Source organism: Spea bombifrons, chromosome 7, assembly GCF_027358695.1.
Source record: "Spea bombifrons isolate aSpeBom1 chromosome 7, aSpeBom1.2.pri, whole genome shotgun sequence".
Lineage (NCBI taxonomy): Eukaryota > Metazoa > Chordata > Amphibia > Anura > Pelobatidae > Spea > Spea bombifrons.
Window position 1 is genome coordinate 41,555,339 of NC_071093.1, and position 13,413 is coordinate 41,568,751.

The 13,413-nt window shown below is 42.5% G+C and overlaps 1 protein-coding gene across 1 annotated transcript; it reads right to left on the reverse strand.

Moving 5' to 3' along the window:
• Positions 1-1,478: 1,478 nt before the first annotated feature.
• Positions 1,479-13,206, reverse strand: CCNF (cyclin F). The gene is made up of 17 exons (XM_053472180.1): positions 13,092-13,206; positions 10,011-10,165; positions 9,800-9,906; positions 9,006-9,073; positions 8,303-8,514; positions 7,820-7,873; positions 7,376-7,480; positions 6,707-6,784; positions 6,414-6,565; positions 6,010-6,174; positions 5,750-5,873; positions 4,414-4,594; positions 3,830-3,917; positions 3,494-3,593; positions 2,987-3,117; positions 2,087-2,259; positions 1,479-1,918 (listed from the first exon to the last, which is right to left on the reverse strand). The coding sequence occupies exons 1-17, from the start codon at positions 13,102-13,104 to the stop codon at positions 1,551-1,553; spliced, it is 2,274 nt and encodes a 757-aa protein (XP_053328155.1). The 5' UTR covers positions 13,105-13,206; the 3' UTR covers positions 1,479-1,550.
• Positions 13,207-13,413: the final 207 nt, after the last annotated feature.

Here is a 13,413-nt window from a genome sequence, read left to right on the forward strand (position 1 = left end):
TAAAAAAAAAGGTTTTTGCTGTTGGTATGTCATGATATCCCTGCTTGAATGCAGGTGACAAGTGTGTAACCCCCCCGAATAATAAATATAAAAAACACAAGGACTTCATTAGAGCAACTGCCACTAAGGTGTTTTGCCCCCAGAACAATGGGCTGCGGGCCAGGCTAGCGCAAATTGCAGGAAGATTAATGGGTGAACCACAGGGCCATATAAGTAGCCCGGGTGGGCCAGCACGCCACATTTCAGCATCGGCACAGATCTCTATCTCAGAGGGTCGGTTTCTGAAACCACAGAAGACCCAGCAGGCACCAGAAAACTAAACTAGTTCACAAGACACGAAGGCCAAAGGTGAAGCAAACCCCACTGATACCAACGCCAAATAATAATAATGACATCATTTCCCATTCCACACACCTCTCGGACAGACCACCGACACTCGGCATGTCCTGGTTTGAAAGGCAAAACTATTCAAAGCATTAATTTGCTTTGCAAAGCATTCTTGGGACGGCACGGAGAAAATGGCCAACGGCTTCTCAGAAAGGCTCACATTACCTTCTTTAAAATGTCTCGTGCCAGATTTGCGACCAACATATTTCCGGCACCGTGAGGTTTAAATGTGGCCGGGGCAAAATATTTCCCAAGTGCCTCATTTACATAAATAGGATTAAAAGGAAAATATGCATGCCGGCCAGTCTGTAATATATTGCGATTTACTGGTATTAGTGATAAAAGAATTAACCTTCTATAAAAACTATCCAAAGAACGCAGCAGCTGGACGTTTAAAGTCATATCGTCACATACGCCTGCGTTACGGCCCATATATTTATATATAAGCATGGTTAGAGAAACAGACGTACTCATGGAACAAAATTAACCCCCTCCTGTAATCTGTTGCGTTTGCCAGGCTGCCATGCTTGTAACACGGATGGGGTCACTCCATGCTTCCAGCCCAATCCCAGTCTTTAGGAACGGATGTATTAGAAGAACTGGAATTCGTTTTCTCAATGAACCGGTGCAAATTTACCCAACACCACCATATAACCGACGTTAGGATAAGTGAACTAGCGGTCATACCCAGATAGATGCATAAAAGTCTCTCCTCCAGGCTATACGTCTTGGGATCCTTTATTAATTCCCGATATATTTCTTTATATAGCCTCAGTAGGGAAATGGTTGTAACGGCCAAGAGACAGTCCTCCCATGCTGAGAGTGACCAACGACCAAGTCCCAGGGCATATACACAACGCATAAACTCACTACTGGAATAACCACCTACGTTGTGAATGCATAAGTTGCTAAATTAGGGGTTAAGGAGACTGGAAGAACTACGTCCATTCACAGGGTATATAATTTTAAGGTGATGTAAACACATCCTTTGGGTAGTTTAATCCCCCCCCCCGACCATTTCAAAACCAGTTGAAATTCATAGGAACCCAACCATTGATTTGGAATTAAATGAACAGAACAGGAACATCCGATTTTGTTTCTTTTAAATGACAAAAATATATATTTCTCTTTACAAAAGAATAGAACAGGAGCGGGGGGGGTCTTTACATGGGATCAGTGAGATTTTCTTCACTGTGCTGTGCTTGGTTTTTTCGCTTCACCTGCCTGCGACCAGTCTTATAGTGGGGTGGCTGCGGATACGGAATGGGGGCCACTTTCCCAAGAGAATGTCCAGGGGTCGGAGTAAAAGGAAGACCGATGGGAGAAGAGGTAGGACTGCCCGCATTGCTCACGGACGAGTATCCGGAGCTGTTTTCCGCGCACAGTTTGGAAGGGTGAGCTTTGGGATCGGACTTCGACAGGAACGGGACTGGATGAAGAATGGCAGGGATGTCCTCGTCGCTGGAGTCCAGACAGTGCTGGTGTTCAGTCTTAACGAAAGAGACGTCCAATACTCCACTGGGTGCCGTGACTATAGGGGGAACCAAAAACATATATAAATGTTAAAGAAACCTATTGCCACCCCTTGTGACATTAATAGTAAAGTAAAGCAAGTGTTGAAGAACACACTACTCAAACCCCGTAAAAAAGGATGGGGTTCTTTATGTTTTTTCTCCATGTTTAGCACGGGATTCCTTACCGTCTCCTTCCCGCTCCCCCTCGCTTTCCCGGTCTCCTTCATAGCCCGAGGACGACGAATCGAGACTCCAGTCCAGGAAGTTCCCAAGCAAGGCTTCCTCTTGATTGGACAGCTCAGCAGTGGGCGTGGTCACAAAGCTGCCCCGGTCTTCCTGTAGGCCATCCTCTCTGCGTCTGCGGAAGACCAAGCCGGTTATCATACAGGAGTCCACCAAACCCTCTTGGATTCAAGATGAACTGCGCGGCTTATAGCCTCATCCAACTAATTCCATTAAATGACCCGGTTTAAAATGAACCGTTTAACTAAATGAAGATGAATTCAGTAGGGAACAAAACAAATACATTTGTTTCCTGTCCTAAAGCCCTACTCACCCTTACCGTTTTTATAATGGCTGCCAACACAGGAGGAACATCTCAAACGAGAAGAAGCAATAATCTTCCTGATTCTGAAAACATGACATGAAGATGCCCGCTCCTCTGGTATAGAATTAAGATTCTAATACTAATCCAATTTCCTAATTTAATCATAAATACACCATTACGTTGGGTTTTCTTTTTTCATAGTCTAACGGGAGGAAGATGTAGGATTTGGCCGAGACAGATGCCCTTTCGTATTAAGTTATACAGATCACCGCACCCGTCCACCAACTCTGCAAATCATCAGAGTCAACCTCCACAGTAACAGAGCAGAAAGATAATACAAACACCCACGTCGTAATTAGTGGGAAATAAAACCGTACGGTAACGATTGTTCACTTGCGGAGATGATTAGCTTCTCTGCTGGCATCTGACAGATGACAGGGTATGGCTGCAATGGGCTACATGCAAGATCTTCAATACAATAATAAAAAGTGATATAAAGAAATATATAAAGTTCTACAGTGCTCATGGAGAACGTTACCTCTTGGTTTTGTTTCCAGAAGGCGAGCACAGGAATGGATGCATGTCGGCGGCGCTGAGAGGAGACACGGGGGATTCTGCGTCCTGCAGAGGGACTCCGAGCAGCGCACACAGCTGGTTATGGTCCATCACCTGCTGACGACAGCAATCATACTGTTACCTGAGCCAAGCACCCACTCCCATCAGAGTGGTCAGAAGCAAGGGATCCAGAACCTGTCAAACATACAGCCCGTCAGCAGGGCCCCAACGGCCCAGCAACACGAGGACAAAATATCTTAAAAGACAAATGTGCCAATCCACAATGCTTCTCACGGGCTACACAAACCAATCAGAGCATTGGATTTTGGGAAGCAGAACTTAGTTTGCCCCCCTTTGGGGTATCACGGAAACAGCAAACGTGTCTTGTTGGGGCAAATCGATACGCTCGCCACCACGAGAAAGAATGGGGGAGCCTATTCTTGCCGTTCCAGCCCCATAGGCCTTGGATACCAACGTCCCTTTGGCTCACCTTCTCTTTGCTGATCTGGTCGTAGAGTTCATCCTGGAAGCGTTGCTTCACCGCGGTCAAAGACACCTGCCGGTGATCTTTGGGTGCATCATCATGGAAGCTAAACGGTAAAGGAAAGAAGTTACCTTTACATACGGCAGAGCTCAGATTCTAGAGACATCTGTTTATTTAAAAATAAGTCTTTCAATGCTTTTGCGAGCCAGCGTGGCATCTTGTGAGATTACTCATGCCCTGTACAAACAATTCTGCGTAGGATCCGACTAACGAGAAGACAGCGACTCAAAACCCCGCAGCCAAAGCAACAGCCGCGACAGTATTTTCTAGTACCGTACTCACCATTTCTTGTGGAGAAGCAGCACACACGGGGTAAGGTGCTCCAAGGTGAAACCTGTACTCTCAGCCAGCTGAGCCGGCCAGGGAAGTGCTGCGGGCAGAAGAAAAACGATATTCGTATAAAAATTATACAAAGAGCAACACCTAAACCAGACAAGCATTCCAGACCAGGATATGTATGATGATTATTGTTTAGAACAAGCAAACAGCAACAAATAAAAACTATTAAGCCAGGGATATCACAATAAAATATTAGGACGGGTAGCGAAAACGGCATATATGTATTAACTAGTATATGGGGAGTATTTGGGTGTTTGGCATCAGATGAATAAATTAAATATGAAGACACGTGCCTTAAAGTCACATGAGAAGACCAATGATGCTCCTTGTTACATGCCTATTACACGGGGGGGGGGAATTGTAAACACGAGGATAGCATGTGAGCAAAATTATATCAGCTCAGACGATGACAACCAATGTTGTAAATATTTGTCATCCAGGCTAAGCTGAGAGGCATGGTACACAAGGAGCAGTTTCGTTGGAGTCAGGACATTGTAGTCACGGACAGGTTGTCCACTATCCCCCACCTTGTTTGTGCAGAATCCTTGCAAGAAGGAGAGCGCCTGCCGCAAGCTGAGCCGGAGAATACACAGACAGCTCGGTATACAGCAGGGACAGCTCCGAGATGTAGCTGCAAAGGTGCGAAGTGCTCCTATCCAGGGGGGCGATGTGAGCGAGGACATCCTTGTAATCCACCACGGTCGGGATCTGAGAAACACAAGAGAGATATGATATGAAGCATGTTGGCCACTTAATGCACTAGAAGATGGGTCTTCTACGGGCAGAGCTACTCATCAACTGTGGCTCTTTCAGGAAGGCACCATGCGATAACTTTACAGGGCCACATTCCTCACCTGGGCCCCAACTTTGTTCAACTAGAAAATTAGGTCTTTCCTTTAAAGCCACGTTCTCCTTTGATTTGAGGACATTTCATTGGTATAGTAGACGGTGAAGTTAAGAGTCGGCCAAAGCACACAGCTTATTGATAAAATAAATTATTTTTTGTTTTAACCTTTTATCCGTAGCCTTAGAATAGAAATACACAAGAAAATATTCTTGCCGAGTGTAGTAAATAATCAGATCTCTCTAGTTAAATGCAGCAGCAACCAAAAACATACTTGGCATTATTCAGCCAAAGCACAACCCATACCCAATAGGCTATATTAATAGATTTAAAAAAAAAAAAAAACACCATATGATCACTTGAAGTAAAAATAATAATTATAGTGTTTGGGTTTTGTTTTTTTAGGTAACAAAGCTACAAAAACTCACTTGAGCGTCTAAGTTCAAAACATTAAGGAAACCTCAGATAAAAGAAATACTTAAGAAGAACAGAATTCTAGAGATCCCTTCCCCCTTTACGAGCCGTGTGTACACAAAAGGTGTGCCGGAGTACTTTAAGAGGAGAACGGACACTTAACCATCTCAGTGCCACACAAGGGGCAGTAACTATTTAGTCGCCAGTGGGGTGAAAGTGCCCTTCGTGCATTAAGGGCTTTGCGTTGCACGGATTTCTTAGCGAATTTACCGAGTCCTTATAGACCACCCACCATCCTAACCCTCCAAACGGGTATGTTTTCACTTGGTGTTGGTCTGACCGCATGCCCTCTCCCAGCTAATAATGATGACCTTGGAAAAGTGTGATGAGAGTTTGAGTTTGCGAACAGCCACAAAAGTGGTCATGCCCTGCCGTGTTCTTTTAGCAGGCAGCAAACAAGATTTTATAGGAAGATCCAACTAAAAGTAGAATTCACCCCGTAGAAGTCTTGCTTTTGAACACAGCTAGGTGTGCATAGAAATAAAATGGAAAAAATACTTTGCAGAAAAAACAACCGCAATAAAACATGGCGGAGAGAAACCTACCCTGATCTTTCCTTCCAGAGCAGAGATGATCTCTCCCATCATTCGAACTAAATCTTCATATTTATAGGTGTTGTCCGTTAACCAGACGGCTTCTCGGATTGTCAGAATCTCTTTACTAATAAAGCTGTGGAAATAACGACACGTTCATTAAATATGTTCTGAAATGCTTCTCATTTCGTATTTCTTTCTTCTGGAGATAGGATTATTATTGATACTTGATCCGTTGATTATGGAGACTATCAATTAGTATTGATCCTTACCGTGTGCAAATAACCATGCAGGCGATGCCGACCAGCTGGAGTTTGGCCCGCGGGACACAGCGGAGCTTCAGGTACCGATCTACCAGACCCACAGTCATGTGCAGGCAGAGGCTGGAGAAGTCCTTCATTGTGGCCACTTCCACCAGCCAGTCGATGAGGATGTACCTGGAGGATAAAAGGCATCAACGATTACATATTGAATAATAAATGGCCGCATGGTACAGCAATACCTGTACAAAAGGAACAAGTCACAAACTACGTAGGATTCTATTCTCAGCCAATCATAAACTGGTGAATAAAGCCGTATCCAGCCCTGAAGCACATGGTGACCACTTAAGGTTTCTCAGCAGAGATTTCGAGATCGACCCCCCTTTTGATCAGAGAGTACTTTGTAAACCGCTTACCGCATGGTGTCGTTCATGCCTTTTTGCTTCGTGAAAATCCCAGCCTTGTTGATGGGGAGGGAGGACTGGAAGACCTGAGACACCATTTCCGAAGCTGCCTGATGATCTTGACCGGATTGGTTCCTTTGCCAACTGGACTTTGCCAGCGCGATCTGAGAATGCGAGAAAAGAAAAGATAATAAATAATATATATTTTATTAACCGGTATGTAAACCAAGTCATTTACCTAGCCCAACAGGAGAAGCATGTTTAATATCTATATCTATCTATTAAACAAGGGTTAACTTCTTTACCTGTGCATCCCAGCAACCCCGTGTTGCGAAATCTCGAAGCTGCCGGAGGCTCTGTAGATATCTACCGGGATCAGATAACTAGACAAAAGAGAAAGATGAATAAAATAGTAATTAGAACGAGATATCTAGCACCATCTCCAGTGTATATGAATGTAGGAACTTGGATATAATCCCCAATGCCCAGGTTTTGGTAGCACCGGGCTCACTACCAGCGGTTCCTTTGTATTAAGGTGCTATATAAATAAAAGATAATAATAATAAATACTAAAGAGAGCCCTGAGAGCTCCGCCATTATATCTCTTGACCTATAGTGAGAAATTCCACCAACTTGAGTTTGTATATAAAAAGCGATTCTGGTGCAAAGTTAGGGAAATGGTCTTATAACCAACCAGCTCCACGGCACAACACGCAGCGCTTGTACCATAATCACTTTTTAACGTATCACCCTCCCAGTGTTTTTGGGTTGACGGTTAAAGTAATTCTCTCACTTTGACTGTTCGGGGGGGGGGGTTTCTGTGTAATCACAGAATGAGTAGAGGACAATGTACCGCGGTGATGCATCTTTTCAGCCATTGCTATTAAGTTACTCTGTGGGATAATCAACGGAGTAGAACCACAGCATGCGCTGAAGGATCGCGAGTCGTTTGGCCGAGTAAAATCAATACTCACGGCTGTTCTTTGGTTGGCTTCCCATAGGAGGTAGGAGCTGTGAAGGCAGCCCTGAGACGCAGAAGCTTCAAGCAGTCCCAAGGCTTCGTTCTTCCGTTCCTCATCCTACGGAACAAGGAATCACTCAGGAGAGAAACGTATCTGTACCGCCGATATTAATTATTACAAGACCTCCCCATAATGCCGAGGTCATCCAAATTAAAAATATTATTTTTCATTTAATGCCAATATAGACTATGGGTGTAAGGCTGAAAGGGTTAATTAAACCTGGCCAATCTGTTCCCAATTTTTTTTTCATTTTTGTCTTCTACAAGAAAAATAAAATACGCACCAAAATTACAATTTCAGAGGGTGCAACGTAGTAACATTTTGTGTTCTTGGTCTCTGACAGTAAGTTGTTACGCAAATTTTACGTTCGGATACAAACACGAAGCAAATTCTTACCTCAAATAAACTGAGAACCTTTGCCAAACAGAACTGGATTGAACCCCTGAGAGCCTGAAAATTAAAACAAATAAAAAAAAACAAAAAACACAACAAAAAAAAACATTACTCATTGAGTGATGGGACATGACATCATAGCTGCGTGACCGATGACATCACTATGACTAATTAAACACTATGGTACAGAAAGTAGCTATAAATTATGGAACTACATTTTTTTTTTTTTTAGTGACCTCACTGACGCACCCGAGTTATAGGAGTGGGAAGTTTTTAATATGTCTGTAATGAAGCATTGTGTAAGGATAATGAACGTAATTACATAAACGGCTGAAAGTCGCAGGCAGTGGAGTATGCATTGAGCCACACCACAATAGCGTAGAAGATTATTAATTTCCGTCTTTAAATCTTTTTATTTAAAAGCTTGCCCAGTTTTTAGCGTTTTGGCATTCTTAGCGAGAGGTTTTGGAATTCCGCATCACTTACCCCCTTCAGCCTGGTTTCCGTCAGAGCCGCACATTCCTCCTTAAGACTATCAAACACCACAGCTTTGCAGCAGCTTCCAGTGGACGACCAGGGGGGCCGGATGAACAGCCACACAAAGGGGTCCGCACCGCTGTTCAGCCGCTCCGTCAGTCGGAAGAAATGAGAAGCCTTTAAGCCGTTCACTTCCGCCCGGCCGTCATCCGACACGGACACTAGAAGATGGAAGAGAAGGGGTTACAGAAACCGGATAACCGCAGCAGGTAACGTGATGAGCACGGCAGCCGGAAGGTTCCTCTGAACGCCTCTCAAAGTATTTCCGCCATATCCAAAAACTGTACAGAGTAAGGCTGATCAGATACCCAACAGGGGTATTGGGCTAAAACCAGTACAAATAATAATAATATAATAATATATATATATATATATAATTTTAAAAAAAATATTAAAAAATATTAAAGTAAGCAAAATGCTCTATAAAACCAAATACTGCAGCATATCAAAAAACATAAAGAGCGGAGGAACAACGCCAACACTCCACCGGCACGATGTATTAATGAAGATTAATGGCCATTGAAGTTTTGCAATGATGTTCCCGTCTCCATAAAGGATTTATAAACAAAACGCTTTTAGAGTATTTATTCTGTACTCGGATTTCTGACCCTTTGTTTAAAAATTAAAGACTTTTTTTGTGTAGGATACTTACAGCCTTCGTTGTACAAATATGCAATTCCCAGCTTGACGCAAGCTTCAAAGTTCCCGCATTCTGCCGCCCTACGGTTTCAATAGAAATCATTTTGTTGGTAAGGGGGGAAAATACCTCATAATAACCTTAAAAAAAATCAAAAGGCGTGTATGGCACCCAAGAGAAAACGCGTATTGGCGCCTGAAACAGGATGAGGTGGGCCGGGTTTGGATGGAAGAATAATTCTTGAACACAAAGTTAAAAATAATTATATTTCACATGTTTTGGGGCAACCAAACGCTCCAGAACAGATATAGAAGTGTATAGTATCACAGTAATACACAATTTATTGAGCATTACACCGGCATCCAGCTTTCATACACGCAAATAGCTGCTACTACGCTCATACGGCGCATGTGCAGGAAGCATACCTTAGTATGCTTCCTGTTTTCAGTAGAGACAGGAAGGGGAGGAGACAAGTTTCATTTTTTTTTTTAAACTTGAACTCCAATAGAATGAATAATGCATTATTCTTCAAGTGAATTGTTTCAGGACATACAGGGCTCTCATACACGATTCTATGATAACCCTCCTCCTCGAGCGGAGCAGGAAAATCAACCAGTTATCAGTTTACAATTCGCCACGTGACATTGACCATTAGCCAATAGGAACTGTCAGATGACTCACTACTTTTGTAAGCATTTGGGACTTTGGAGCTTTAATATAAAAAAGTGGTTCTACAAAGAAGCGAGAAGCGAGCGCACACTTTGGTGGTTTGGCTCGGCCCCCTGTAACGGAGATCTAGAATACATTACCTTTCAAATAGATGCAAGTTTTCAGGAGAAGGCCACAAATCTTGGAAGCAAGCACGGGCCCACACGCTGCTGTGCGTGTCCACCAGGAACCTTAGTTGCGGATGGACCTGGAAACAAGAACGAAAGACAAAAAAAAAAAAAATTAGATTTTAGCCTAAAAACCAAAGATTTTGGACACACGAACACGTCATCATCTGCAGGAAAAGCTTACGTCTCGTATGGATAAGATGTCCCCAGCAGGAAGGCACTCTAGGATATAAAGCAGCACGTCTTCCGGAAGGCTCAGCAAGGTCAGGAGACGCGGGCGTCTCTTTAACCGGCGTTTGGGAGGACCGGTAAAACATTTCGAGCAGCGGCAGTGCAGGACTGGAATAAACAAAAAGGGAGACGCAACATAAGAACGGGCCTAACAAACCAAACTGATACTAAAAGGATAGATATATACATATATACATACACATATTATATATATATATATATATATATATATATATATATATATATATACACACGTAACGGTACATATCCTGTAAATAATAACACATACAATGACATCATAAATGTATGAAATATCCAGGAGGGCGGCTGTAAAAGCCGATGTAATGTTTATGTGCCGGGTAGAACACGTTAAAAGGTAGGATGGGAAGCAAACAAAGGTCTGCGCAACCACCGACCCTAAACTACCAGCCGCTAACTCTAGCACTCGAATGACGAGGATGAGAATAGAAGCGCGGCGTCCTCTGACTCGCGACTCACAAAGTGCCAGATCAGCTTTCTGAGGCGTCAGCGATTCACTCGTTTCCGGCACTACATTCTAAAGTAGGTTTAAAGGGACAGACACTAGAAATCAGGTAATCAACAGGTAGCTCTCCCGCTGCTGGGATACTCAACTCACATGACACACAGCCAGCCAATAGGAATTTATCTAGCTTGAAGGTGCCTTAGTTAAACAGATCCTCCGTCACATAGAATTTGACAGCAGATCCGACCCATATAGTCTGCCTGCTTTTACTGCTGTAAAGCCCCCAAACCTTAATCGGTAGCCATATACCTATGCCATGCATGTTCAAATTCCTTCACTGTATTAACCTCTACCACTGATGGGAGGCTGTTCCACTTATCCACCACCCTCAGCACATAAACTGGCAAGTGCTCTTTTGCATTATTATTTCCCGTTTTATTTTACAGACTCGCGCAGCTCAGGAAGTTAGGAGACCAAATGAAGTAGGCTCACCTAGTCTTATAGCGCAATGCAAGCGCTTTCAAAAGTCTTAAAGTGACAGCGACGTTATTTTAATACAAAAGATGAAAAAATGCTTGCGCCAGGGAAACGGGAGCCTAAGATTATTTCTTACCCACAAATCTAGCCAAGGAACACATTTTATGGCGTGTATCGATATTACATTGGATACAAATATATTGTAATCATTACTAACAAAAAATTAGTGTTTTCACTAAAATTTCTGTAACAAATTGCAAGAAAAATTAACTAAAAACAGTTAGTAATTTTGTTACAACAGAAAAAAATCTCCTCTCTCTTTATTCTAATATTTGGGTCAATTTATATTAAAAGGGAATTCTGACTCCAACCGATAACCGAAATATCACTTTAATTTTATTTTTGGTTCATTAAAATGGTCCCGGGTTTTAACCACATTCCAAATTATAGGTTTGTTTGTTTTTTTGCTAATTTGATTTGGATTACATTAATCTCATCCTCTGTTCTCTCTCTTTATATAATCCCTGATCTCATTGTTTTGGGGACAATTCATGCCATATCGGCTTTAATTCAATAAACAATGAATAATTTAGCATGTCTGCTTCTCCAGCATGACCGGCAGCTCCAGGTATGCAATTTAACCCTTTGTACACTGCATGTTGGAGGAAAAATACTTAAACACACACAAAATATAAGAAAAATATAAATTAAAGAAATGCAGGACCTGTTGATCATTTCCATTCATTTTTTTAAACAAATATAAGGGTTTAAAAACAAAAGAAAAAAAGGCTATACACTGTCAGATTTCTATTTTAATGCATTTATTGAGTTTTTGGCCAACAAAAAAAGCTTTTTTAATTATTTTAATTGCAATAAAGTAAATTCTGGAAATTAGTATAGCCACAGGAAGTTGATGTGTAAAATTGTGTTTGTATAATTAAATGCAATTTTATGATAAAAACCATAAATGTTAAACAATCATATTACTAACGTTTAAAGCACAGATTAACCCCTTCAACCCCCCCAGGAAATATGCATTGATCAGGCATTCTGGGTGGTTTCCCTTGTCCCCTCCCACACATGGCCAGTTACTGGCTGGTAAAAGTTTATTTTCAAACCAAACCCGCCCAAAACCATGACAATTAACAGCAAAAATTATATTATTTGCCTAAATTAGGATATTTGGATTGCAATGGAACAGAAATCCATTCAAACAGCACTTTAATAGAACTTTGATCTAAAGTCATGATCTGTGTTCTCTTAATCCAATGCCTGTTGGGAAAATATTTGAAATGGGGCAGAATAGGGGGTTTGGAGAGACAGATACACAATGACAAAGTGTGATCAGTGGAGTTCCATGCGAGGATTGCTTACGGTATACAAACAAAAAAAACAGCAACAATCTGCCAATCGCTTTAAAACTGCCACCAGTTCAGAAATCCACCAGTAATGAATGGGGGAGCAGATCAGAAATTGGGGTGCAGGGATCGGTAGTAATAACCACAAATTCATTCATTATACAGAGGAAGGGGGGCAGATTAGGAGTTATTAAAGAGCCTGCACGGGCTGCCCCTCCTCCAACTACAAGCAAACTTTGGAGGGAGATTTAAAAATCAGGAGAGGAGGAAGTTGCTGATCTGGGCAGAGGGGCATTGAGAGCCTCGCAGCAGGGGGCAGCACTCAGCAAAGCCTGCATACCTTTACTATACAACTGTCTGTTACATTATATATATATAAGCGCTTAAGAGCTCTGTGTATATCGGTGGGTGTAAGAGTGTATCATATATATATATTTCAGCCCTGTGTGTGGTTATGCATGCATATCTCACAGCTGTGTGTGTATATACATATATATATATATATATATATATATATATAATGTATGTATATGATACCCCAACATTGTGTGTCTGCAGTTAACCTGCTGTAACTGTAATATAGCTGTAGGGCAATGCATATTGGGGCAATCGGTGTAATATAGAGTCGCCAGGCACCCTATGCGCTCTGTACTGGTTATACTGGGATCAGAGGCCAGTAAGCAGTCAGTAGGACCAATCTCCCAGTGACACTTACCCCCTCCCTTCATCCCGGCAGGTTAATGAGGTAGATGGACGCTGAGTGAAGAGCAGCCGCCTTGGAAAGGGTTCAGACTTCGGTATATTATTAGAAGCCGGGCCCAAGATTCCCCTACCGCACAAAGCCCGCCCACCGGCGTTCAGCGCTCCACGCGCTACAGGGACTGAACCCCGCCCAGAGCCCGCAACTATCCAATCCACTCTCAGCGCTCTTAACCAAATGTTACCAATCAGGAAAGATCTTGTTGCCTTGGAAACCAGTTCATTGGACGCGCCTCTTTGGCTACGTCACTCAGAGCCGGAACCAAATTAATTAATGA

Excerpts from the sequence above, each read along its gene's own strand:
- CCNF (XM_053472180.1), bottom strand. Across the intron at positions 7,481-7,819 it reads AGGTTCTCAGTTTATTTGAG|GATGAGGAACGGAAGAACGA; the intron begins GTAAGAATTTGC and ends CTTGTTCCGTAG. Across the intron at positions 6,785-7,375 it reads AAGCCAACCAAAGAACAGCC|TTATCTGATCCCGGTAGATA; the intron begins GTGAGTATTGAT and ends TCTTTTGTCTAG.